This window comes from Trichosurus vulpecula, chromosome 1, assembly GCF_011100635.1.
Source record: "Trichosurus vulpecula isolate mTriVul1 chromosome 1, mTriVul1.pri, whole genome shotgun sequence".
Classification (NCBI taxonomy): domain Eukaryota; kingdom Metazoa; phylum Chordata; class Mammalia; order Diprotodontia; family Phalangeridae; genus Trichosurus; species Trichosurus vulpecula.
Genome location: NC_050573.1, coordinates 358,152,870 through 358,180,621, shown reverse-complemented (window position 1 = coordinate 358,180,621; position 27,752 = coordinate 358,152,870). Strand labels below are relative to the sequence as shown.

General features: G+C 37.8%; 1 protein-coding gene across 1 annotated transcript in view; it reads right to left on the bottom strand.

Moving 5' to 3' along the window:
• The window catches only part of SLC6A3 (solute carrier family 6 member 3), a 91,978-nt gene extending 64,676 nt beyond the window's left edge, over positions 1-27,302 (bottom strand). Inside the window, exons 1-3 of the mRNA XM_036740872.1 lie at positions 27,038-27,302; positions 21,452-21,583; positions 8,408-8,639 (exon numbers count right to left, since the gene is read on the bottom strand). Coding sequence (XP_036596767.1) covers positions 8,408-8,639; positions 21,452-21,583; positions 27,038-27,287 — 614 coding nt within the window. The 5' untranslated portion in view covers positions 27,288-27,302. The remainder of the gene's footprint in view (positions 1-8,407; positions 8,640-21,451; positions 21,584-27,037) is intronic.
• Between the last annotated feature and the right edge of the window lie 450 nt (positions 27,303-27,752).

Below are 27,752 nucleotides of genomic sequence, written 5' to 3'. Positions count from 1 at the left end.
GAGACCCAATTTTAGTCAATAGTCTCAACTGGCCCTCTAGACCAGCAAACAAGTGGTAGAATTGAGAGATTTGAGTTTTGTTTGCTTTCCTTTCACCTACCTACACTCTGGAGTTCAGACCTAAGGGACCACAGCCAATAGGTAAGAAATAGGAAGATGGATTATCTTCCACCTCCAGAGGGCATATGTTCATCATGTATCACATAACATGCACTGACATATACACATGGCATAAAACGCATGTATCAATGGTATTTGAGAAATCATATGTATATACAATACATCATGCATCAGTGGTATTTTCTATCGATTAAATATCTGCAAAGGGAGTCATTGTAGGGTGGAAAGGAAACTTCTAAAGACATAGAGGTAAATAATTCCAACAAGAAGGAAAAATGAAACTTGTCTGAAGAGACCAATGTGTATACCCAGAGAATTTTTCGATCAACTTAAATTTTAAAATGGAATGTACAAAAAAAGAGATGGAAACAAAGTCAGGTAACAAAAGGAGAAATACAAGAGTATTGCAACATCTTGTGAAAATAGCATCAAGAGTGCTAAAGCTCGGAATGATCTGAAAGGTTAGCTTCCCTTCCCAAAATAAAAGGTTTTTTTTAAGCTTTATTGCGAGGAGGATCAGAGAAGTTTGCTTTGGGGCAGATGGGATAACTTCCAACCGAGAGAAGGCAAAGCTACTAAATTATTTTGCTTCTGTTTTCTCTATCAAGGAGAATGACCTTTGCACTGGAAATGACAGAATGCAAATGTCTAACAGGGAGCTGATGTCTGTAAGTAAGGAGGCAGCAAAAGACCACCTTGATGCCCTTGACAAATTCAAGTCACCTAAGTCAGATAGGTTATATGTTCAACTTGCAAATGTGATTGCTGAGCCATTGTCAGTAACATTTGAAAGTCTGTGGAAAACAGGAGAGGTGCCATAAAACTAGGGAAGTGACCTGATTTTCAAAGAAGTGAAGAGATTAATCTGAAAATTATAGACCACTGATTTTGGCCTGGCTTCCTCAGAAAACTCTAGCACGGATCATTAAAGGGATGGTTAGTGAACATTTAGAAAGGGTAGTTGTGCTTACAAAGAGGAACCATGGCCTCATCAAGAACAATCCATTCCAGACTAATCTCATTTCTTTTTTTCTTTTTTTTTAAGAGTTGCTGAATTGTTAGATGAAGAGGATGCCATGGACATAGTTCATCTAGATTTTAGCAAGTCATTTCATAAAGTATTTCATGCTCTTCTTATAGAGAAGATGGAGAGATATGGCGTAGGTAATACATTTAGAAGGACCCAGAGTTGGTTGAAGGGCAACACTCAAAGAGTAGTTATTTTTTTCAAAATAATATTTTTTAAATTATCAAGAATTTATTTTTCACCTTCCCACCTTCCATCTTCCCTCCCCTATCTTCATTGGAAAAACAAAACAAAACAAAAACAAAAACCTTTCAATGAATAAGAACAGGCAAGCATAAAAAATTCCCATATTGGTCATGTCCCAAAATGTATCTGCATATTAGTCTATCACTGCTCTATCAAGCGGTAAATCACATTCTTTATCATTAGTCCTCTGGAATCATGGCTGATATGTGTAGCTCAGTTTTGTCCCCTGGCTCCCTATTGTGAAGTCTGGACGAAAGGATTGTCAGATGACTTTGTACTATTTTATGCAAAGTTGACTTGATAAATAAAAAATAATCTTCTTTACCCAGGCTCTACTTAGCTATTCAACCTCAACTGCAATATTGTGACATGTGTCATCTTTGGTCCCATTTCATACTATTTACCTCACTTACATAGGGAGACTCTATGTTCATTCCTTAAACCCCTTCCCCCTTACTTATCCTGTCAATTACTACAAAACAACGAAACAAATAAATATTTAAGGTTTTTCAAACAGAGTGGTGCCTTTGTCAGAGCCTGTCTGGGTTGCTAGCTCTGACTTAGTGAGATTGGAGGACCCTATAAGATGTGGCAGACTCCCAGTACCCACTGGTAACCCACAGGGACAAATGATTTCAAGGTCAGTGTTCTGGCCTTGTAATACAGCTGCTCAATTCTTATTTGAACCATTCTCCCAAAACAAGAAGAAAAAATATCGGAAAGAATGATAACAAATAAAAAAATGAAAAAGAGCAAAGAAAATTTTAGAAGAGAAATATGGAGGGAAAAGGATTATGAGCTGTACGCACCTTTACACACGCTAAGTGTACAACAGAACAGTCACTGTCATTATAGGTCACTATCAGGACCCCAATTTGATTCTTTTGTTGACAGGCCTCAGAGCTCTGCTATAGAAGCGATATGCAACAGTTGAACTTTAAACAACTAAAACTTGGGGAAACTTTGTTTTTAAGAAATCTGAAATTATACAGAGTATTTTGTAAGTCCCTTCAGAAATAATTTCAACATCTTACAATTTTTCCTCATACTTGCACTACATAGGGATTATTTAAAAAATCCAATCCCTTTTCTTTGGCATCTGGATAACTAAATGTGGTATTTTCGTTTTTTTCTGATCATCTCCTTAGTCACTCTCTGTGAGCTGGCTGACATGGATAAGTTCCTTCAAGGCAAACCAACATCAGGGGGAATAAGATTCAGCTTGGAAAGGTGTTCTCCTTTGCTTCTCAGCACATTCCTTGAGGGACAGATAGCCCTTATAACAAAGAGGAGGTGTGGTCCCCTTCATTTTCCACCTTCTCTAGTCACATCTGTTCTCCTAGATTCATTACAAGTACAAAATCTGCTTGAGAGGAGTAATATTTATGAAATACAACTCTCTCTCTATATATATATATACATATATATATATATACATATATGTATGTATATGTATAATCCTCATGAAAAAAGAGGCCCATTTTCATCTGGCAGTAGGATATACTCAAGTGAAGAACAAAATGATGTAGGGGTGTAAAAAAACCCATAAATTTTAAAATATTTTCATTAAATTAAAAAAACTCAAAAGGAATACAGTTTAAAATAAAATTAGTTTAAAACTACTGAATCAATGGCAAAATTAGGAAAAAACAATAATATTAACAAAAAGTACTTAAGTTGATTTTAACAGGGAAGTTATTGGTTAATTTTTAAAACTCTCTGATTTTCAACTGTAAAAACTTTTAAAACTCACTTCATTTTTTAAAAGGCCTGAATCAAGTTTTTCTTTGTGCATAGATAGGTCCTATCTATCAACTTGAAAAATAGAAATATTTCTGCATATGTCAATTAATAAAATACAGTCGAACAGACCCAATGAAAGCTGATTCAAACAATATATAGAATAATATAACAGGAATCAAGCAGAGACCAAAAATATTTTTGAGCTTGGTGGGATTTTTGATATATTGTAACTCGTATTGTTTCCTGGTCAGAAAGCATACTTTTTCATTTGGAAGAGTGGATCAAGACATAGCATTCAGTTTATATTAGTATAATATCAAATGGAAATGCCATCTTTTTCATAGCATCAAAGAAATTGAAGATTTCTATTGGAATAATGTAAATATTATTAAATTTTCAACAGGTCACCCAAGCTCTCTCCCTCAAAACATTATGGATGCATATTTTGATCAAATTCAAACATTTACAAATTTGTAAAGAAAGATAATTCCCAAACTCCTGGGGCCAGATGATGATTGAAAAAAATAAAAACAAGATAATGTATATTTTCGACATCTAGAAATTGGATACAATTTTTAAAAAATTTGTTGTGTACATGACCAACAAGATGAGGATAGTTTCCCCATTACCCACTGACTCTCAAACACCCTCATAAAGGGAATTTACATGCCAAATGCAGAACAATTACAGCTGAATCCACAGGCCAAAAAAAATAAAGAGAACCAGGACAAGATAAAATCCTTATGAATGAACATAGAGAATGCTAATCTTTACAAAATGCTCATTCAGCACCAGTCTCACATCAACCTCTCTACTACAAGCAGGGACAAATGATCATAAACACATCTGTATGGCCTACTTTTGGATAGTCTCCTGCTGCAAAAGATTTGCCAGCACACTTTTTACCTCCTGTCCACCCCCTACCCTGCAACAAGTTGCAGATACTGGTTTTGCCAAGTCACATGAAGAAAAGAAAAGGGAACCCCAGGAATGTAGAGATGCTGCCTGGAGTACCCTCCATGCCCTCCCCAAATCCCCAACATAGTGGTGGAGACTAATCCAGATCAGCCAGAGAAGGAAAGGATGACAGCCAAGAAAGGAATTGAGGCAACATGGGTGACTGCACTGGTCCTGAAAGGAAAAAAAAAACAACACTGACAGGGGCCAGTCCTTTCTCTCCAGAGGTTACCAAGGGTAGTAGAGTTACCAAGGCCACTAAAACCCAAATCACCCAATGTGGGAAAAGAGTGATGCAGTTCCGTAGTTCAGCTTCAGTGATGAACCAGCAAAGGAAGAAAAGTCAGGAAAGGAGGGATGGAGAAAAATAAGGGGGGAAACCTGAAATACTAAAGATTATGAGGAAGAAAACAGTAAAAACCCTAAGCACTAGCAGATAAATAACAGAATAGATACTAAAACTAGGATGAGTATTAAACACTCAAAGAGACTACAGGGCTCTCAGCAAATATTACAATACAAAGGAGAGTGAATCAATGCCTGATGAATCCTGTAGACTCCTAAGAGAACCTGAAACAACATAAACAATTCCAAAATAATTCAAAAGGAAAAGAAAATCTATTTGTGCATTGAAAGCCTAAGAAATTAGTAATAAATATGTGACAAAAGTTTTATGTATATATACCCTCATACATATATGTATATGGAGATTGAGAGAGAGAGAGAGAGACAAATAAAAAAAACCTCTCAATTAGAAAACTAGAAAAATCAAATCAATAGTAGAAAGCCTCACCAAAGAAGGAAAAGAGAGATAAATAGATTTGCAATACAAAACACTAAGGCAGAGGAAAATGTGGTAGGTGGAGGAAAATGTGGCAAAAGGGAAGCAAAGGACAATATCATTAAAGCAAGACATGATCTGTCTACCAGGCAAAGCCATTGATCTCAAAGACAGGATGTGAAGAGACTACTTAGTGATTCAAAGTTCTCTCAGAAGAACATGACAAATCAAAATCCCTGAACATCCTAATGAAGACAATAATACAAGAAAACTGCACAGAACTTTTGAATACGAAAACAAAGTATTAATCAAAAGAATTCATAGATTTCCTCCAAGAGAAAAAAAAAACTTTATGCTTCAAATTCCATGACAACAGTGGTTAAAAAGTCCAGTGATAAACCACAATGAAAGCTTCTCCAGTAAATATGAGAGAAAAGCAAAAATTTCTCCTCACTGTGCAGTTATTTGATGCATTTCTAACTAGACTAGCAATGGCAATAAGGAAAGAGTACGAAATTAAAGGTATGAAGATAGACAAAGAGGAGACAAAATAATCCGTATTTACTTAGAAAATCTTAGGTAATTAACAAAAAAACTAATTGAAACAACAATGGCATAGATTAAGAGCTGGAACCATTTCATTTTGACAGATGCAGAAACAGAACCCAAGGAAGTTAAATGACTTACCTAGGGTCCTACAGCTAGTAAATGTTTAAAGCTGGATTTGAACTCAAGTCTTCCTACTTGGAAGTTCAGTGTTCTATCCACTAATGCATCTAGCTCCCTCTCAAAAATAATAGCTAACAAGTTATTAGATAATAGTCAAAATAGTTTCAGTAAATTTGCTGTGCACAAAATAAACCCACAAAAAGCAACAGTACTTCCACATAGGAAAAAAACAATCAAGGAGGTAGTAACAAACATGGAAATCTAGGGGTGCACTGAAGCTGACTCTGACCAATCGTTAAATTTTCCATGTGAACATTTGCACCTCAGAAATTGGCAGTCACTACAAATCTGGGTATGGTTTATTGTTTTATTGATTGTCAAGACTTAGGAAAGTGTTAATAATATAGATTAAATTGAAAAGTGTGCGTATACATTTTTTTGAGAGTTCAGTTATTAAACATTTACCAGCATGCTCCTGATTGTTCTATAAACATTGCTTGAGCTCAGCAGGAGTGCTAGAAGGCACAGGAAATGAAATCATAACCAGACTGGACACCTAGTGACTGTAGGCTAATAATAATAATAATAATTAGCATTTGTATAGTGCTTTAAAGTTTGCAAAGTGCCTTATATCATTATCTCGTTTGAACTTCACAGTACTCCTGTGGAAATCCCATTCAAAATAACTACAAAATTTAAAAAAAAGGAGATGCTAGACTTTGCTCTTTGCAAAGACAACTCCAAAGGACTCACAATGGAGAATGCTATCTACATCCAGAGAAAGAACTATGGAGTCTGAATGCAGATTGAGGCACACTTTATGCTCGCCTTTTTTTCCCTTTTTTCTCTTTTGTTTTTGTTTTTGGGGTTTTTTTTTGTTCTGTTTCCTCTTTCTCATGATTCATTCCACTGGTCATAACTCTTCTTCACAACTTGACTAGTGTGTTATACATAGCAGATATATCGGATTCCGTGCCATCTTGGGGAGGGAGATGGGGAGGGGGAGAAGAAAACCTGGAACTCAAAATTATGTAGAACTGAGTGTTGTAAACTAAAAATAAAAACTCTCAAAAAAGAGAAAATACAAGCTCCATGTTAAAGCCATTTGATATATAGGTTTTCATAGTTTTTTTTCATAAAACTATGTAGATAAAATATTGAACATTTTTGTAATTGCTTAACAGTTTGTGATTCAATCTGTCATTTCCATCCATATTAAAAATACCAATTAACGTGAAAAAAAGGAGAACCAATCTACCAAACAATTCAATATTGTATAGATACAATTACAAAATGTTCACCAAAGAAATAAAGAACAACTTAAGTAGATGGAGTAGATGGAGAAATAGTCAGTGCCCATGGCTGGGCTCTGACAATTTCATGAAATTGCCATTACCAGAAAAGTTAATTTACAAATCTAGGAGTATATTAACCAAACTATCAAAAGTATACCTGACAGAGCTAGATTAAATAACAAAAAAATTCATTAGGAAGCATAAAAAAATCTAGATTATCTAGGTAAGTATTTGTTAAAGGTAGTAATGAAGGTAAGACAGCATTTTTAGATCTCAAATGATATTATAAAGTAGCAATCAGCAAAACCACCCAGTACTGTTAAAAAAAGACAAATATATCAATGGGATAGAGTAGAAAGAAAGGAATTAGACATAATTGACCTCAATAACCCAGTATTCGATAAATCCCCAAACATAAACTACTTAGGAAAGCAATTATTAATTTTCCAAGGACTGCTATGAAAACTAGAAAACAGTCATTTCACAATAAATTCAAAATCATATCATACCATCAGAATTTATAAAAGGAACAGATTATATTCCTTTCATAGATATAAGTATTTGTGGGCGGGTGGGTGTGTGTTGAATCCCTTACCAAACAAGGGATAGAAGCAATTACGAAAGTTAAAATAGATCATTGTGATTACACAAAAATAAAAAAAGATTTTGCATGAGCAAAATCAATGTAATTTATGTAAGAAGGGAATAGGTCAACTGGGAAAAATATTCATATCAAATATCTCTGATAAAGATTGGCTGTCCAAGATGTAAAGACAAGTAACAGAAATATACAACCAAAAACCATTCCCCAAGAGAAATGGACCAAGAGCTCACAAAAGAATGATAAACTATTAGTATCCATATGAAAGGATGTTACAAACCACTAATAATAATATAAATGCAAATCCAAACAATCTTGGTGTTTCACCTCACACCCAAAAAAATGGTCACTAAAATAGTGATTGCTATTTTCTTTAAAAGAAAAAAGCACTCAAAAAAAAAACTGTGGGGACAGGAAGAACAGGGAGAGAAGAAAAGGATAAGCTAATCAGTGACTGTCTTGAACATGGTAAAAGAAAAGATAGTACCAATTTGGAGAACATGGGGAAAGGCTGTGAATCCAGGCAAATGGTCTTTGGATGAGAAATATTGCTTTGTGGTTCAGTCATTTTTCATTCATGTCCAACTCTTTGTGACCCCCATTCAAGGTTTTCTTGGCAAAGATACTGGAGTAGGTTGCAATTTCCTTTTCCTGCTCATTTTATACAAACTGAGGTGAACAGGGTTATGTGACTTGCCCAGGGTCACACAGCTAGTAAATGTTTGAGGCTGGATTTGAATTCAGGAAAATGCATCTTCCCGACTCCAAGTCCTGCACTCTAAGCATTGTGCCATTCCTTAAGGGGTAGAAATAGAAATCTAAGGGTCAGCCAATAGCAGCTAAGGAATCAAGTTGGAGCTGAGGGTGAGAATTATTTTAGGGACTGTTCCATTTTGTCACATCTTTTCTGTTTCCACAAGAAGAAAATGAAGTGTTTTGCTCCCAGAACCAGCCGCATGATTACTTACTCAAAATACTCTGCAGCAGGAGTGGTTTTATAGGTGTCATTGATGTCAAAGCTGCCACTGGAGTTGGAAAAACGAGTATCTGAGCAGTTGAGGCTATTCCAGGTGTTATTGCAGTGTATCCAGGGAAGATCCATAGTGAAGGACGAGAAAAAGTAATGGAGAGCCCAGGCGATGATGACATTATAGAAGAATCCAACATAAAGGGATATGAGGATAACAGTAAAGCCCACACCTAAAATGAGGAAAAAGGAATGAAAGAAATGATCAGTCCTTTGAGTCTACTAGCAACTTACTCATCTCACCAAATGTCTTCATTACCTCAAGAAATATAATGCTGCAAATCTTCTCTTTTCTCACAGAAAAAAAATGAAAAGCTTCCATTTTATGTTTTATTGAGAAACTTATGTCATGAGAAATCTAAATGACCTTGAGCATTTTCTGTGTAATATACGTAACATTTTAGAAATATTCTCCTTTGAGAAAAGGACCACTATGTTGTTATTGTTGTTAGAGAGTCGTTTTTAATCATGTCTGACTCTCCTTGACCCCATTTGGGGTTTTCTTGGAAAAGATACTGGAGTAGTTTGCCATTTCCTTCTCCAGCTCATTTTATGGATGAGGAAACTGAGGCAAACAGAGTTAAGTGACTTGCCCAGAATCAAACAGCTAGTAAGTATTGGAGGCCAGATTTGAAATCAGGAAGATGAGTCTCCCTGATTCCAGGCCTGATGTTCTATCTACTGCACCACCTAGCACCACCTATCCCAATACAGTACTATTTTGAATTAAATTTATTGTTCAAAGCAAACTCATTTTAAATTCTCCATGTCCATTTAGTCTGCCTTTAATTTTTTTTTGAGCAACCTCCAAATTCCAAGAATTTCTAAACCCTAGAATCCCACACTTAGCTCTGATTTCTGAAGTAGTCAGAAACTAAAGATTTTGTACAGAGAAACTAAAATTTTCTCAAATGTTTTATAGTAACATATTCTTTGCAGAATTTGTCTTTTATACTAGTTAGAATTATCCAAAATACTTAGTGTCATAGAGCCATAGATTTTAGAATTGGAAGCAACTTTAGAAAACATCCAATTCAATCTCCACATTTTATAATAGGAAACAGGCCCATCTGCCTGAATTAATTACACTTTAGGCATGTAGACATTGGCTTTTTTTTATTTACCCAAAGTCTAGCCATACTGATTGATATCTGCTTGCGAAATAACCTATGTAATTCCTTAGAAATGGCTAGAGTTTACCGGCCCTGGAGTCAGGAAGACCTGAGTTCAAATCCAGCCTCAGACACTTGACACACTTACTAGCTGTGTGACCTTGGGCAAGTCACTTAACCCCAATTGCCCTGCCTTCCTCCCTCCAAAAAACAAAAAACAAAAAAACAAAAAACACGTTAAAAAAATGGCTAGAGTTGCTACAAACTCGGTCATTACATTTTTTTTTTTTATAGCTGAATGGCATAATTTCGATAAGTGTTTCTCAAGGGCTCTTTCAGCTTTAAAAAAAAATCTCATTATGAGCCATTTGAGTATAGGTACTAATTAAAGGAGGAGGCAGGGCTATAACTAGGGTGGAACAATTAGTGGTTTGTTTCAGGGCGCTGAAATTTGGAGCACTTGCACTCTCCTTATAGTATAGAAACAATTGGGTTTAGCACCTAGTTAACAAGAATAATTAATTAAAATAAGAAGTTATTTGAGAGCTATCTTCTTGGGCCAAATTTCAGCTTATCTCTTTTTTATTCTCCTAGTATTAGCCTCCATAGCCTGCAGCCTCATGGTCACATGTCTATGCTCATGGTATCCTGGGGTCTTTGTCTCTCCCTAACTGAATTGCTCTAGGTACCAAATTACTAATTATGGCTGGGGTTAGGGGAAGGGAAAGAGACTAATTTTTGTCTAGATTAGAATTTCTAGAATGTTAGAGGACAAAGGGTAGGAATTTTTATGTTTCCCAATTTTGTAATTTCCACTTCACTCCAGTCCCCAGATATGCTTCATTTTGTAGAGAATTTAAGTCATAGTTTTACTTTGGAAAGGTTTTATAAATGAATCAATATAATAGCTGCCTTTAGGACAACACCAAATTCAATGTAGCTCTCACATTGACAGGAAGTATGGCATAGTGGGTAGAGAGCTGGTCTTAGAGTCAGAAGGACATGGGTTCTGATCTTGTCTCTACATAGTCTGTGTACCTGGGCAGATCAGAACCACTTAGCATTGCAAGAAACTCTCTAAAACTTTAAGTTATGGAGAAAGTGATGGTATGCAGTGATAAAGAGTGTTCCTCACCAGAAGCTCTCAACACTGATGAAATGATAGGTCTAGAAAAAAAATGGTACCCATACTTTGATGATTGTGGCCTTTTTTATTTTGGTATGTGCTTTTCAAGAGAAAAGTTCATTAAAATAAGAGCCTAAATATATATTTACATTTTCATTCCTGGAGGATTGTTTGATTATTTACAATCCATTAAGAGTGGGAGCAACCATGACCCCTTTCCAATTAAATGCTGCCCAGGTCAATTACCCTTTCTGAACTTCATTTTCCTCATTATACAATAGAGATAACAAACTTCTGTAAACTTTAAAGTGCTATAAAAATGAAAACTCACAAGGAATAAGTAAAAATCCTAACATTTTAGTTCTCTTTCAAAAGAGAAAATTTCTACTAAGTATTTCAACCAAACTGATTTTAAATTTTTTAAGTTGTCTCTTTGGATTTGCTGAAAAATGAATGGGTTAGATGAGCCACTCTCTAAGATCCCATCTGGTTCTAACAATCTATAATTATAAATAATGTTAATGAATGTTTTCTCAATAAACAGTCCTGCTTATTGTTGTAGCTAATACTTCACATGACTCAAGATTCAGATTGCCTCAGGTTCTCTTACCAGTCTCAAAGTGCTTTCTTGACAAATTTTCATTTAAAACCGTTAGACAATGACCCAGTTATAAAAGATAATTGTGAAAACAAGTCTAGCCATGAAAACGCCATGAAAACAAGCTAAGTGCTAAGTGTCTGGAATCCATGCTTGGCAGGAAAATCTTCATGATGTCCACCTCCCCATTCATTCTCTCCCTAATCTAATATTGTACTCTTATTTCAAGTATCAAAGTAAGGTACTAAGACACAAAGAAGACCCTGTGACTTTCAAGAGTGACTATTTTTCTCAAATCGTTTGATGAAATGAAGCAGACACCCCTAAGAAACCAATGGGTTCTCTTCTGCTGACTGCTTCTTGATATTCCATGGAATGCTACCGTTGATGGTCATGACTTTGTTTTTCAATATGGCCCCATAGAAAGAGCAAAATTGGAGAGTGAATGAGAAGATCTGAGTTTCAGTCCCAGTTCTGCCACTTGTGGTCCAGGTAATCTTGGGCAAGTAACTTAAACTCTCTGGGCTCCAGAACTGCCTTCTCTGTAATGAGGAGGCTGAAGCTAGGAATCAGGGATTCATCCCTTGAGGTTTATGCACTTGTTTTTACAAATATATTAATAATGATTTCAATATAACTGGTTTATTTTTTAAATTTTATATATTTTATTTCAAAGATTTAAAACTATTATCCTGAAAAATGTTAATTGGCTTCACAAGTTGCCAAAGGAGTCCTTGAAACAAACAAAAACAAGGCTAAGAATCCCAGAGATAGGTAAACTCTAAAGTCCTTTCAAGTCCTAAATCTAGGTTTATAAAGATACAGATTATAATACTAAAAAGAGCAAAACAGTATTACAATTTTGTAATTGTAATTTGTAATTGTAATTACTAGGTTTGTAAAGATGCAGATTACAATACTAAAAAGAGCAAAACAGCATGGAATATAATAGCCTGTATATGGGAAAGTAATGACAGTTGAAAGATCTAGCAAATCCTTTGACATGGGTTCTTCTGTTCTGGGCTTGGTCTCCAGGGCTTCCTGTGGGTTTTATTTCTCTTCTAAGGACAGTTTTCAGTTTAGGGACAGCTTTCCTTTCATCTTCCTTTTCTTTATCTACCTTTGGGGGTTTTCTGCAAGTTCTTTTCTCTTGGAGCTCCTATGAAACTATCCTAGTTCACAGCTTGGCCCCCACTTTGTTGTCTCATTCCTTCTCGCTAGTACAGGGGGGAGGGAATGGACCTGTGATTTCACAGGCATAAGAATCTCCCAGATGAGGAAACACTCTCTGCCACTACAAGTTGGCACTTTCTCTACAACTTTTTGTCCTTTATTTATGGAGTTGCTTAAAGCACCAAAACATGAAGTGGCTTGCTCCCCTCAAAAGATCTAGAAAATATACCTGACTAAACCCTGATGGAGAAATTCAAGACAAAGTCACAATGAGTAATTTTTCTAGCCCAGTTCGGCACAGGAAGGCAGACAGTTGTGTAGACATTGGGGATGGGGTCTAGTACAAAGCACATTATGGGCTAAGGACTCCAGCACACATGGAGAGGTTTGTACCAATGCAAAAGTTCCCAGAACAACACTATGCACCCCAAGATCCATACTGGGGTTCCTTGACAGGGACTGGTGCCAACTGGCAGCTTTGTCACCCACTACCCAGTTCTGGGTTATAGATACAGGTCAGGCTGGGAAAGAGACCTAATCTCCCTTTTCCCTCCAGTCTGAGAGCAGGTCCTCCACTCTGTGCCAAGGGAGGAGTAGGTTCAGTAGAAAGCAGTAGCAGTGTGTCCCTGAAGACTGTAGAGGGAAGGAATTTCAGACCAAAGGGGAGCCTGTATTTCTGTCACTGAACCAACAGAGCTTCCCAGTCAGTCTACAGCTGCTCATACTCAAATCCAGGTCAGGAAATTGCAGAGCTCAGACAAGGATAGGGAACACCAACCATGTTTTATCCTGGATCAGACCACTTTGGGAACACCAAAAGCTTGCAAGTTCCCAGACTGAGCTGTCCCTGAAATTCTGGAACAATACAACAATCAATACTCCAAGAAAGTAGCAAAAAGACCAGCCAATACTTTCCCTCTAGAAATACACAGAGTCTGTCCCTAACATCAAGTCCAAAGTCACAAAGTAGGCTGGAAAAATGAGCAAACAAAAAAAATCTCACCATAAAAAACTATTATGATGACAATATACTCAAGACATGAACCCAGAAGAGAATGACTCCAAAGCATCAAGTAAGCCTTAAAGAAAGGTGCAGCTTGGACACAAATTTAACTAAAATTTCTGGAAAAAATGAAGAGAGAGGTTTTTTTAAGAAAAAACAATTGAAAAAATATTAAAGCAATGGAAGAAAGAATGAAAAAGAAAATTAACAGTTTGGCATAAGAAGTTCAAAACCTTGCCCAACCAACAAACTCTCTGAAAATTAGAACGAACCAAATAGAAGCTCATGACTCTATGAAACAATGAGAAATACTAAAACAATGTCAAAAGACTGAAAAAATAGAATAAAATGTAAAGTATCTAAAAAACTGACCTGGAAAACAGATTGATGAGAAAAAAATGAAGAATCATTGGACTACCTAACTGCCATGATCGAAACATGACTTAAGACCAAAACATCATATTCCAAGAAACTAAAAAAAAATTTGCAGATCTCTTAGAATCAGAGGGCAAAGTAGAAAAAAAAAGAATCCATCAGTCACCTGTTGAAAAAAACCCCTTCAACTTAAAACTTCCAAAAACACATTAGCCAAAATCCAAAGCTTCTAGGTAAAAAAAAAAAGTAACAAAACAAAACGCTGCAAGCAGTCAGAAAGCAAAAAGTCAAATATCAAGGAGCAAAAGTCAAACTTATAAAGGATTTAGTAGCCAGTACTATTGAGGGTCAGAGAGCTTGGAATACTATATTCCAGAAGGTAAAGGATATAGCCTTGTAGTCAAGCAAAACTGAATATAATCCTAAAGAGGAAAAAACCCAACCTTTGGTGAAATAGAAGACTTCCAAGCCTTATTGATGAAAAGACCAAAGCTGTGTAGAGACTTTGAAGTTCAAAGACAGAAAGTAAGAGAAATATTAAAAGTTAAATACAAATGAACAATGATAAAGTTCTAAATAAGGATAAACTTCTTATATTCTAATATGAAGAGATGATACCTGTGTTCCCACTGAACCCTAGAATCATAGGGATCATAGAGAGAGTCTCTTATCTCACATAATTAAGATTTGCAAATAGACTTCTATTACAAACAAGGAGGAAGGGGTAAGGGGAGCAGTTGACACTTGAACGATGACACACATACACAGCTGGGTACAAAAATATATTTCATTAAACAGCAAAATAAGGGGGAAAGGGAGAAGCCGGGCGGAGGGGGCCCTGGCGCCCTGAGTGTGTGAGCTGCGGCAGTTACCAGACCCCTCGACCCACGAACACCAAAGACTGCGGAGAAGGTTAGTGGGAAGAGCTGCGGGAGTGGAAGGAGTTCACGGTTCGGCTTCCAGCCCCCGGGGGCAGCAGAGGTGGGGCAGCTACAGCTGTTGTTACTTCCGGCTCCAGGCCCACCTGGTGGGAGGAATTAAGTGGCGGATCACAGCAGGGGTGCACAGCCTGCCGAAGATCTGAGCCCAGCCTGGACTGGGGGTCCTTGGGGAAGGAGGAGTGCGGCTCTGACAGAGCTGGCACCTCCCCCCCAAACGTAGAACATAGAACTCTGTAATCTACAAGCAGTCGTACCCCACTGAAAAACTCAAGGGTCAAGTTAGTTGGTTGGGAATATGGCCAGGCAGGGAAAACGCGCCCAGATTCGGTCTCAGACTTTGGATTCTTTCTTTGGTGACAAAGAAGACCAAAACATACAGCCTAAAGAAGACAACAAAGTCATAGAGCCTACAACCAAAGCCTCCAAGAAAAACATGAACTGGCCCCAGGCCATAGAAGAACTCAAAAAGGATTTGGAAAAGCAAGTTAGAGAAGTAGAGGAAAAATTGGGAAGAGAAATGAGAAGGATGCGAGAAAACCATGAAAAACAAGTCAATGACTTGCTAAAGGAGACCCAAAAAAATACTGAAAAATACACTGAAGAAAACAACACCTTAAAAAATAGACTAACTCAAATGGCAAAAGAGCTCCAAAAAGCCAATGAGGAGAAGAATTCCTTGAAAGGCAGAATTAGCCAAATGGAAAAGGAGGTCCAAAAGACCACTGAAGAAAATACTACTTTAAAAATTAGATTGGAGCAAGTGGAAGCTAGTGACTTTATGAGAAATCAGGATATTATAAAACAGAACCAGAGGAATGAAAAAATGGAAGACAATGTGAAATATCTCCTTGGAAAAACCACTGACCTGGAAAATAGGTCCAGGAGAGATAATTTAAAAATTATTGGACTACCTGAAAGCCATGATCAAAAAAAGAGCCTAGATACCATCTTTCAAGAAATTATCAAGGAGAACTGCCCTGATATTCTAGAGCCACAGGGCAAAATAGAAATTGAAAGAATCCATCGATCGCCTCCGCAAATAGATCCCAAAAAGAAATCTCCTAGGAATATTGTTGCCAAATTCCAGAGCTCCCAGATCAAGGAGAAAATACTGCAAGCAGCCAGAAAGAAACAATTTGAGTATTGTGGAAACCCAATCAGAATAACCCAAGATCTGGCAGCTTCTACATTAAGAGATCGAAGGGCTTGGAATGCGATATTCCGGAGGTCAATGGAGCTAGGATTAAAACCTAGAATCACCTACCCAGCAAAACTGAGTATCATGTTCCAAGGCAAAATATGGACTTTCAATAAAATAGAGGACTTTCAAGCTTTCTCAGTGAAAAGACCAGAACTGAATAGAAAATTTGACTTTCAAACACAAGAATCAAGAGAAGCATGAAAAGTTAATCAAGAAACGGAAATTGCAAGGGACTTACTAAAGTTGAACTGTTTTGTTTACATTCCTACATGGAAAGATGATGAGTATGATTCATGAGACCTCAGTATTAGGGTAGTTGAAGGGAATATGCATATATATATATGCATATATATATATATATGTTTAAGTATATATATAAGTGAATGTGTATGTATGTATGTATCTATGTGTATATGTATGTATGTGTATGTATGTGTATATATATATGTGTAAAAGAGAGAGAGCAGACACAGGGTGAGTTGAGGATGAAGGGAAGATATCTAAAAGAAATAAAATGAAATTAAGGGATGAGAGAGTAACATACTGAGAGAGGGAGATAGGGAGAGATAGAATGGGGTGGATTATCTCGCATAAAGGTGGCAAGAGGAAGCAGTTCTATGGGAGGAGGGGAGAGGGCAGGTGAGGGGGGAATGAGGGAACCTTGCTCTCATCAGATTTGGCCTGAGGGGGAATACCATACATACTCAGTTGGGTATCTTACCCCACAGGAAAGAAGAGGGAGGAAGATAAAAAAAAAAAATAAAAGGCGGGGGGGATGATGGAGTGGAGGGCAGATGGGGGTGGAGGTAATCAAAACAAACACTTTGGAAAGGGGACAGGGTCAAGGGAGAAAATTCAATAAAGCGAGATGGGTTGGGAAGGAGCAAAATGTAGTTAGCCTTTTACAACATGAGTATTGTGGAAGGGTTATACATAATAATACATGTGTGGCCTAGGTTGAATTGCTCAACTTCTTAGGGAGGGTGGGTGGGAAGGGAAGAGGGAAGAGAATTTGGAACTCAAAGTTTTAAAATCAGATGTTCAAAAACAAAAAAACTTTTTGTATGCAACTAAAAAATAAGATACACAGGCAATGGGGCGTAGAAATTTATCTTGCCCTACAAGAAAGGAAGGGAAAAGGGGATGAGAGGGGAGGGGGGTGATAGAGGGGAGGGCTGACTGGGGAACAGGGCAACCAGAATATACGCCATCTTGGAGTGGGGGGGGGGAGGGCAGAAATGGGGAGAAAATTTGTAATTCAAACTGTTGTGAAAATCAATGCTGAAAACCAAATATGTTAAATAAATAAATTGCATTTAAAAAAAAATAAGGGGGAAAGGGAGTTAGTGAGAGAGTAGTTCAAGGGAGGGATTAGTCTTAGGCAGAGCAAAGTCTAAAGATGTGCAGAAATATTTATAACTCTTTGAGGTGGCAAACAATGGAATTCTGAGCCCATAAATTGGGAGATGGTTGAACAAGTCATAATACATAAATGTTATGGAAAATTATTGCAAGAAACAATGAAGGAGGTAGTTTCAGAGAGACCTGGGAAGACTTATTTGGGGAAAGGGAAAAGAAGAGAATAAGTGTTTCTTAATCACTTACAATGTGCCAGGTACAATGCTAAGCCTCATACAGATATTATCTCAATTGATCCTCACAGTAACCCTGTGAAATAGTTGCTATTATGACCTCCCTTTCATAGCTGAGAAAACTGAGGCAGACAGAGGTTAAGTGATTGGCCCAAGGTCACACAGCTAGTAAATGTCTACAGTTGTATTTGAACACAGATCTTCCTGACTCTGGACCAAAGTTCTATCCATTGCACCAGGGAGCTGCTTCATTTGAACTGATGCAGAATGAAGTAAACAGAACCAGGAGAACAATTTATAGGGTGACAACAATATGGCAAAGACAAACAACTATAAATGAATTAGGAACTTTGATCGGTGTAATTACCAACCATAATTCCAGAGTACTGATGATGAAATATGCTACTTGCCTCCTGATAGGGAGACAAAAGATCTGAGAGATTATTTTTTAAACATGGCCATTTTGGAGATTTGATTTGCTTGACTATATGTGGTTTATTCATGAATAGGGGATTTGGTTTTTTTTTTTCTTTTAAATTAGGGGAGAGTGAGGCTGGTAAGGGAGGAGAGAGGGTAATTTTTACTGATTTTTTTAAAGTGTGGGGTTTTTTTTTTAAAGAAAAATTTGTCAAAAGACTATACCTCATCTGATACTGGTAGTTTTACTGGCTTTTTGGTGTGGTGGCTCATAATTCTAGACTATGTGATGAAAAGAACTTGAGCCTTTCTTACCAGGGAGAGACTTACTAGGACCCATAGCAGATGAAAGCAGAGGGTAGTAGATGGCTTTGAAGACGTTAGACAGTTGAAGACCAATAGATGGTAGCAGAGAGCAGCCCACTAACCATAAGTCAAGAGAGACACCCAGCTCAGAGTGAAGAAAACAGAGGAGAGTAGCATAGTAGTATCACCAGGGATACCAGAGTCTTCAGCAGGGAAGGGGTGAATTGGCCCAGCCAGATGTACATGTTGACAATGCATGACCACCCTGCTGATGACAAAAATCTAAAAGGGACAACATTCATGTTGGATGATAGTCAAGATCCAAAAAGATTTTTACCAGCTAGAACATTGGACCAAATTCAATATGATGAAATACAGTAGAAAAAATGCAAATAAGTAAAGTCACACTTGGGTTCAAAAATGAATTTCAGAAGTATTAAATGGGAGACACATAGCTAGACAGGCACTGGTTTGAAAAATAATTGAAGGTCTTAATGAACTTCAAGTTCAGTATTAGCCAACAGCATGAAGAGAACCATGATATCCATGACTAGAGAGGTGATAGTTCTGCCATACTCTGCTCTAGTTGGATAATATCTAGAGAATTGCATTCAGTTTGTGTTACGGGCAGAGTTAGAGCCAAGCCCTGTCCTCCTCGGACCTCCAGGCCCAAGGGCCTGCTGAGATAAACTCAGGGCTTTGGGATGTGGGTGGAGCCAGGAGGAGGGGTCTCGCCTTTGTTGCCTCCCTGGCAATTCCACGTCGGACCTGCCTGACCACGTGGAACTTCCGGCTCTCTGGCAGAGCATGTGGAACTTGGACCACGTGGAGTTTCCGGTCTTTGCCTGGACTGTCTGCCCGCAGGGAGCTTTGGGTAGTGTGGGAGGAGAGTAGGCGGAGTCAGGGCGGTCCTAGGACCCAGGTGTATTAGCTTCACCTGTCTTTCACCCGCGTAACCAAAGAGTGTACCTACGTCACTAAAGGTATAAATGTGCTGCTTGCTGAAATAATAAACGGAGTCATTCACCATCTTGTTCAGCTCCCGCCCCGTACATTGTCCGCGAGATCAGGCCCTTTGCTTAGGCAGAGGCCTGGGGCTTGGGGGGAACCCCGAGCGTAGTCACGAGGCTTTGGAAGCCCGTGACAAGTTTGAGATGCCATATTTTAAGAAATACATAGATAAGTTGGTGAGTATACAGAGAAGAGTGACCAGGATAGACTTTAAAACCATGCCAGATTGGTATAAGGAAGTAGAGATAATTAGCTTGACGAACAGAAGCCTAAACAGAAGCAATCAACCCATCAGTCACTATTTGTTAGGCTCCTACTGTGTGCCTTTCTGCTTTCCTGATGATCACATGTAGCTTTTAGAACTTTTCAGTAAATATCCATATTGATCTTTGAACAATGCTCATCTTTACTAAAATGGATAAACAGTTCTAATAACTAATAATATAATAATAAATAGTTCTAAATAGTTAATACTTCAAGGGCAAGGAACAGCATGATCTCAAGGAGCTATTATTCAGCAAATTGGGAGATCACATATAGGCCCTGGATGTTTATTCATTAATTCAGGTGAAAGTAGTGCTGGGATTGGTGGTTGCAGTTAGATTGATATATGTCAGGAGTAAAGAATGTTCATCCCCAATGAAAACAATGAACTGAAGGGAATCTTAGAAATCATTTTATAGAGGAGGAGATTGAGACCCAGAGACATTAAGTGTAAATGATTTGCCCAAGGCCATGTAAAAGGAAGTGGAAAACCCAGAATCTTTGATTTTAAATCAAGTGTTCTTTCAATTACACTACACTACCCTTTTGATCCTTGCATTTGTCCCTTAGAAGCAGTTCTTGGGAAGGAGGAGGTCTATGAAGTTGTCTCCACAGAAAAAAAGTAAGGTTTGAGGCAACTATTAATGTTCTCCTGTGGTCACCAAATACTCTGGAGAACTGGCCAGTGTGAATTCTTTCTGCTTTATGGTTTCTTTCTGTACTGCTCTTTTCCTGGGAGTACCCTTTTTGGTTCTCTCCCCAGATGGTCCTGATTTCCATATTTTTCTTTCGAAAAGTAGAGTTTATTTAAAGGTTCTGGGTACAAAGTCAGGTGATTTGGAAGCAAATGGTACTTTACTTCAAAGAACAACCAAAAACCCACAACAAATGAACATTTCTAACTTGGCGTCCCAATAAACAAAACTGATGTGAATTTTAATGCTAAGGGGCTGAAATCTTGGAGAGATGTTGAATTTTTTAAGAGGGCTAAAACAAGTGGGCATACATGTAAAATGAGGTTAAAAATTCATGCTTTTTGAATTACTACAGAGATAAATGTTTGATATTTTTATTGATTGCAAAATGGCTTTCTGGCCCTGTGCCTGACTTCCAGACTCAAAACTATACCTCTGCTGCTGTCTCATCTTGGACCTTCCCTCAGTACCTGGGCTTTCTTGACCTGCAACATCCCATCACCTTGATGGCCTTCAGAACCTGGAATGTTTCTTTTTAAGTCTTTCCCTCTTCTCCCACTGGTAAATTCCTCCTGAGTCCTCCTTTTTGTGGAGGAGCCCAAGCCAACCTTCATTCCCCTCCTAGCCCTGTTATTGACTTCTGGAATTTTAAACCATGCTGCCTCCATATTCAGTGCTTTCAACCTCTTCTTCCACCTCTCCTCTCAGCTCCCTTTTGGGTCTTGTCTTCCCCTATTTTATTTTGAGCTCTTTGAGGATAGGGACTGTCTTTTTTTTTGCTTGTATTATGTCCCCAGCATGTAGTACTGTACCTGCACTGTGTTTAATCAATCCTTCTCTTCCTCCCTCCCTCTTGTTCTTCTTTCTTCTCACTCCCTTGCTTCCTCCACTCCTTCCTTCTTTCCTTTGTTACTTCTTTGCTTCTCTCCTTCCTTCATTTCTCCCTTTCTCCTTCCTTCTATCCCTTCCCTCCTTCCTTTGTCCTCTCCTTCCTTCTCTGCTTCCTTTCTTTCTTCCCTCCTTTCTTCCTTCCTGCTATCCTTCCTTCTCTCTTTCCTTCTTTCCTTCCTTCTCTCTTTCCTTCCTTCTTTCCTTCTCTTTCCTTCCTTCCTTGCTTTCTGCCTATGTATTGAAATAGGATCTTCATCCATTCCCCAAACTGCAGCTTTACCTTTTAATATTGGACAGATTTTCCAGACTCCAGCAGCTCCTTCCCTATTGAATTGTCCTAATGCCAGTTCCATGTAGAAAAGTGGCATCCCAGCAATCACCATGAAAAACAAGTATGGGACCAGGAAGGCTCCTGTAAAAGAAGGATAACATGTGATCACCAGGGTGATCAATATGCTGAGATTCCTGTCATTGAAGCAATGAGATCACTTTTTTTAGTGCCTTCAGGTTTACCAAATGTACATTCCTCCTAACAATCCTGTGAAGTAAGTAGCACAAGAGCTCTTGTCTTCATTTTACAAGTAAGGAAGTTGAAAGTCAAAGGTGCCTGTAATCATCCAGTTGGTCAGTGTCAGAGACAGTGTTAAACAGCATCAAAATCATTGATCCACTCTTCCCCTTATACCATGATGAATGAATATTAAGTGAGGTTGCTAAAGAGGTTATTTGGGGATTAGGAGTTCTCATCTATGTTTCCCTCTATTGGATATATAGGCATATGAACTAAAGAAGAATTTGAATTACTGAAAATTCTCATGAAGTCAGGCCATTGGAGAGATATGCCAGGGCTGAGACTTCTTGGGACTGGTGGAAATCTATGTAATATTACTGGTTTGTGGGGATAGAGGCATGAGTCGTAGCCATATGTGTCTAGAGCATAGAGTCTGTATTACAGACCAATGTATCAAAGAGAAACAGATCCTTGAGAGCCACATAGTGACTTAGAAAACCACAAATTAACATTATCTATGTTGAATTTTTATTTTGTTAAACATTGCTGAATTACATTTTAATCTGGTTTGGGCAGCACTTGAGAGTTTTGTGGTTGTGGCTGAAATGCCTTAAGTTTGATATCTCTACCATACACCACCATCGCCAGACACGAACATCCTCTAAGTTTTCAACAATTCATTGAGCCTGATTGTGCTAAGCACGTCATTTCATCAGCAAGACGGTGTCAGTCATTTTGACTTTATGGCTATGTTATAAGGTATTACCCAGTCAGTGCTTCTCAAAGCACTTTGCAAATACAAAATAGGAAAATGATAAATGAAGATTGTAGAATTGAGACTTTAAAGCTAGATATTATTGTGAATGACCACAGGTACGCTAGACATTCTCATAGTCCCTAAAGGACTATGAGAAATTTTATTTCCCATTGGAAACTTTTCTCCTGTTCCACTTGCTACAACCATATCCTATTAATGTTCCCAGGACAAAAATATCTAACTTGACCTTGTAGTCCCCTTTGTCTTACAACTCTGAACTACCAACACTTGTCTTCCTACCCCAGTGTAGAAAGAAAGTGAGGCAGAATAGAGGTGATGAATTAGATGAAAAAGGTGAATTGGGGGGATGGGAGGTTATGGTCAGGATGAAGAACAGGTTTAGAGGGAGTGAGGCAGAGGGAAAGATGAAAGAAAATAATTTATTATCGGACAAAAGAATTTCCTAATAAAAACAGTGGTGGTAGCACAGTTATAGGTGATGTGATCCATTCCTACAGGTGGCTGAGGTGAAGTGAAGATGTAGGTCATGGAGTTGAGAAGGCTGATGAACTATCAAAGGCCTTGAGTATGAAAGCAGATATTGGAGTGGAGAGAAAGAATGTAAGCCAGGTGTGATATTTCCTGAGATAAGAGAGAAAATGACTTGGAGACTAATAGATCATATATGTGGTGTTAAAAGGAGCATCAGAGTCCGTTTAGTCTAACCCCCTCATTTTACAAATGAAGAAGTCCAGAGAGTTTAGATGACTTTCCTAAGATCACACAATGAAGCTAGGATTCCAAATTAGATTCTCTGACTCCAAATCCAGCATTCTTTCCAGTGTACAATTCTGTCCTGGAGTTGTGGCTGGGTGATATGGACAGATTGAGTGAAGCTCAAAGGAGGATAAGACGCTCAATAATGGGGAAAACGAGTCTGGAAATGGCAGTGAGAGGCAAAGAGTATGTCTGCTCTTCTTCCTGGTCTAGGATATTGGGCAGCATGAAAGTGCATCTGCTACTGGGGAAGATGGCTAGGGAAGAAGGCTTCTGTTAGCTCCAGAAGAAGGAACAAGTACATTTTTGTGAGAGACTCAGGATGAAGAGAAGTCCATTATAAACAGAGTGGGCATTCCAGAGGGCACACTTGAACATGAGGGGAGAAGAGGATATAGATTGTGGACATTTGTGATTGAGATGGGTGAGGATGAGTTTATGGGGAGAAGTAGTAGAGCGAAGTAGATGGCAGGGATAAGGGGAAATGAAACTGACAGTTTGCCTGCTATAATATGGGAGAAGTACCAGTTGATATGGGTCCTTGTCCTCCAGGGTGCAGTGGTAATTCTATACAGCATCAGTAGGGGATACTAAGTGGTGCAGTAGCAGGGCAGCTAGGTGGTGCAGTTGATAGAGGGCCTGGCCTGGAGTTAGGAAGACTATCTTTGTGAGTTCAAATCTGGCCTTTAACACTTACTAGCTGTGTGACCCTGGGCAGGTCATTTCACCCTATTTGTCTCATTTTGTCATCTGGAGAAGGAAATGGCAAACCACTCCAGTGTCTTTGCCAAGAAAACCCTAAATGGGGTCACGAAGAGTCAGACACAACTGAACAACAACACAGGGCGATGGTATGAGTTTTCACATCACTACACGCATAGGGAAGCAAGTAGAGATCCCAAGAAGTTCTTTCTTGGCATCTAGGGAAGTAAATAACTGGTATTTCCTGACCTAGTTCACACAGTGCCAGTTGGTGGATGAAGTAATTCTCCTAGAAGACACTCCACAGGGGAGCAAGCCGTCAGCTTCCAATCTTTGAATCTTGGGAAAATGGAAATAATGATGGCTGCAATATTTATCTAACTGGGTTGTGAGAATCAAATGAGATGATGTATATAAAGCACTTTTCCCATCTTTAAATGCTATGTAGACATCATTCAGTTACTATTATTAGGCCATTATTGTCAGTAGCAACATCACTGCCACCATTGCCGGCAAACAGGGAGACTACTTTGAAGAGCTGGAATTAAATTGGTTATGTGAGTTTACAAGACAGAACTTCAGGAAGAAATAGAGTTCGCCCCAATGCAGATCAGAAAACTGAGATAAATAGGTAATTTTCCTAAGATCACGTAGCATATCATTGGCCCTTAAATTTGTAGTCCAGTTATTTGTTGATTACAACATGGAACTGGAAGTTCAGTCTAAATATGTTGTCTCCATTTGCTCTTTTGGATGCATTCCGCACCTAGGCAGTGCCCTTCTAATTCAAAGTAGAGTTGAATATATTTATATTTTAATAAAAATAAAATAGTCATTGCTAAAAAAAGTGGTATCTCTATTTTGAAATCCAGAATAAAACTCAGGCAATTAAAAAATGGTGGTTCTTATATCAAATTGGCTTGAATATGATAATATAGTCTTTATGATTGAAGGTAAAGTAGTACACATATTAGAATTTTAATACCTGCATTTATTATTGCTTTTAGATATCTGATGAAAATGAGGTTGGGACTTTGGGGGTAAAATTATGCATGTCTATAATATAGGTACATATATATGTATATGTGTATGTATACATGCATATATGTGTACATAAACATATACTTTATATACAACTGATGTCTATGCCTCATTAGTTAAACTGGTTATTATGCCTCACCAATCGAGCCAAGATCAGTGTTTAATCCCTATGAGGCATAGATTACATTAGATCCATGTCCAATACCTTCTGCCATAATAGTTAATAGAGGAAGCAGCTTCACAGTGGGGGTCAGGCATCCCAGTTTCTAGAATTGTAGGATTTAGGTATGTGATAGATCTCAGAGATCTATTAGTTCAACTCTCTCTCAGTTTATGTGTGAGGAAATTATGGGTCAAAGAAGTCAAGTCAAAAGCATTTGTTAAATACCTATGACATGTCAGGCACATGTACTGGGGATACAAAGTAAGGCAAAGTACAGCCCATGATCCTAAGGAGCTGACAGTTTAATGAAGGAGATGACATTCAAACAATTATGGATAAACAAGATGTGTATAATCACTCACACCCACATACCCATCTATACAAATAGATGGGTATTTGTGTGTATGTGTGTATATACATACATATATATGTTTATGTATAGAGATAGATGATAGATAGATGGATGGATGAGTGGATGGATGGATGGATAGATGGAGAGGTAGGTAGATAGGTAGATAGATAGATAGATAGATAGATAGATAGATAGATAGATAGATAGATAGATAGATGATAGTTTCAGAGGGAAGGCACTAGCTTTAAGAGAGATTAGAAAAAGGCTTTTTATAAGTGAGTTTTTAATGCCAGGAGACCAAGAGAGAAGAGGAGCAATTGGGAGATGAAATTTCTTGTGCAAGGAATATCAAGGAGGCCAGTGTCAATACATAGGAGAACACATAAAGAGGAGTAACGTATACAAAGAGTGGAAAGGTAGGAAATAGCCAGGTTATAGAAGGCTGCAAAAACAGAAGAGAGGATTTTTATATTTGATCCTAGAGGTAATAGAGAGCCACTGGAATTTGTTGAATAGGGGATGTGACATGGGCCAGACCTGAGTAGATCAATTTGACATCTAGATGGAGGATTAATAGGAGAGGGGAGAGAGAAGGCACAGAGATGAAGCAGCAAGTTATTGTAACAGTTGAGGTGTGAGGTGAGGAGGGCCTATGTCCCAATCCACCCAAATGCTAGCGGCCTCCTTCCTTAGCAACCCTGAATATAGTTGCCTACTATAAACTTTATATTTATTTTGCACATATTTCTTCTGTAAATACATTATATATCTTGTCTCCCCTGAGAAAATATTAGCTCCTGAAGAGAGATGGTTTCATTTTTTGGTATTTGTTTCTAAGTATTTAGCACAATCAATATCTGACACATATTAGGTGGTTAAAGAATGTGGATTCTTTTTATTTGCATACATCATTTATAATACACTGGGGACCTTATATAATCAATATGAATTGTACATTTATTCCAACTTTATAAGATTTGGAGAATAAGTTTGATAAATCAAAATAGTCTCGTCTCTGCTGTTAGCTAGTTGCAGGATCTTTGGCAAATCACTTCATCTCTCTGGGTTCAACATGATCTGTAAGGTTCTTTTCATGTCTAACATTCTGAGATTCTAAAACTATAGTGATCACCACAAATCCATTCTCTTTCCAATAAAAATAACTCAAAGTATCCTAGTACATTGACGTATAAAAATAACTTCAAATATGCCCTATTAATGATGGGTCAGAAGCTTCATAGAATTACAGAGGGTTCAAATTAGAAAGAACCTCAGAAGTCATCAGGTCCCTCCCCACCATTTTATAGGTGAAAAAACCAAGACCCCTAAAAGTTAAGTGACTTGGTCAAAGTCGCAAAGCCAATTAGTGAGAGATCTAGGACTTGAACCCAAGTCTTTTGACATTTAGTCCAGTGCTTTTTTCATTACACCATTTAAATGGCATTATTTTTTATTGACAAACTACGTAAAACTCATGAACGTCGTGTATCTATTTACTCTTATCCATTAAATACCCAAGTTATAGTTATTAGAAATGCACAGAAGTATTGTGCTGAGCCTTACCGCCTCCATTTTTGTAGCAGAGGTAAGGAAATCTCCAAACATTAGCAAGGTCTACGGCAAAGCCAATCACAGAAAGGAGAAAGTCAATCTTTTTGCCCCAAGTCTCTCTTTCTTCTGTTTCAATGCTGGTTTGGGCTGGGTTAATGAGGGTTGAATTGGTGAATTGCATTCCATTTTGCTCTTTAACAAGAATGAGCTCCATTTCCTTGGGGCCCATGGCATTGGATTCTTTAGCCACCACTGAAGACATCTGTCCCACTGGGGATCTAGCTTTAATTATGCACAGACTTGGGAATGATGAAATATTATCAAGCTTCTCAGCTTTTCCCTGTGTGGGTCATCAATGTGAAAAAAAAAGGAAACAAAGAAAATTAATTAACAGGCAAGAATCACTTGTAGATATACCATATATACTGTGGCACTTAATATGATGGAATAGAAAAGGGAGATAATGGAGAACCAAGCTTTAAAGCACCTATTAAAGGGAAAGGGTAATAAATATAGATGTACTCCTTACATTAAAAACAAAGTGTAATTCTCCTAATTGAGTGTTCTGGTACCAAAAACTTTCCCTCTTTTGAGTACAATAAAGTTTATTTATTGATAGTAATTTAATACTCACCAAAATCATGCAGCAACAAACCTTTAAAAATAATATATGCATTTATGTTTATTCTAAAAATATAAAACAAAATATAGATAAGCAAAATCATTT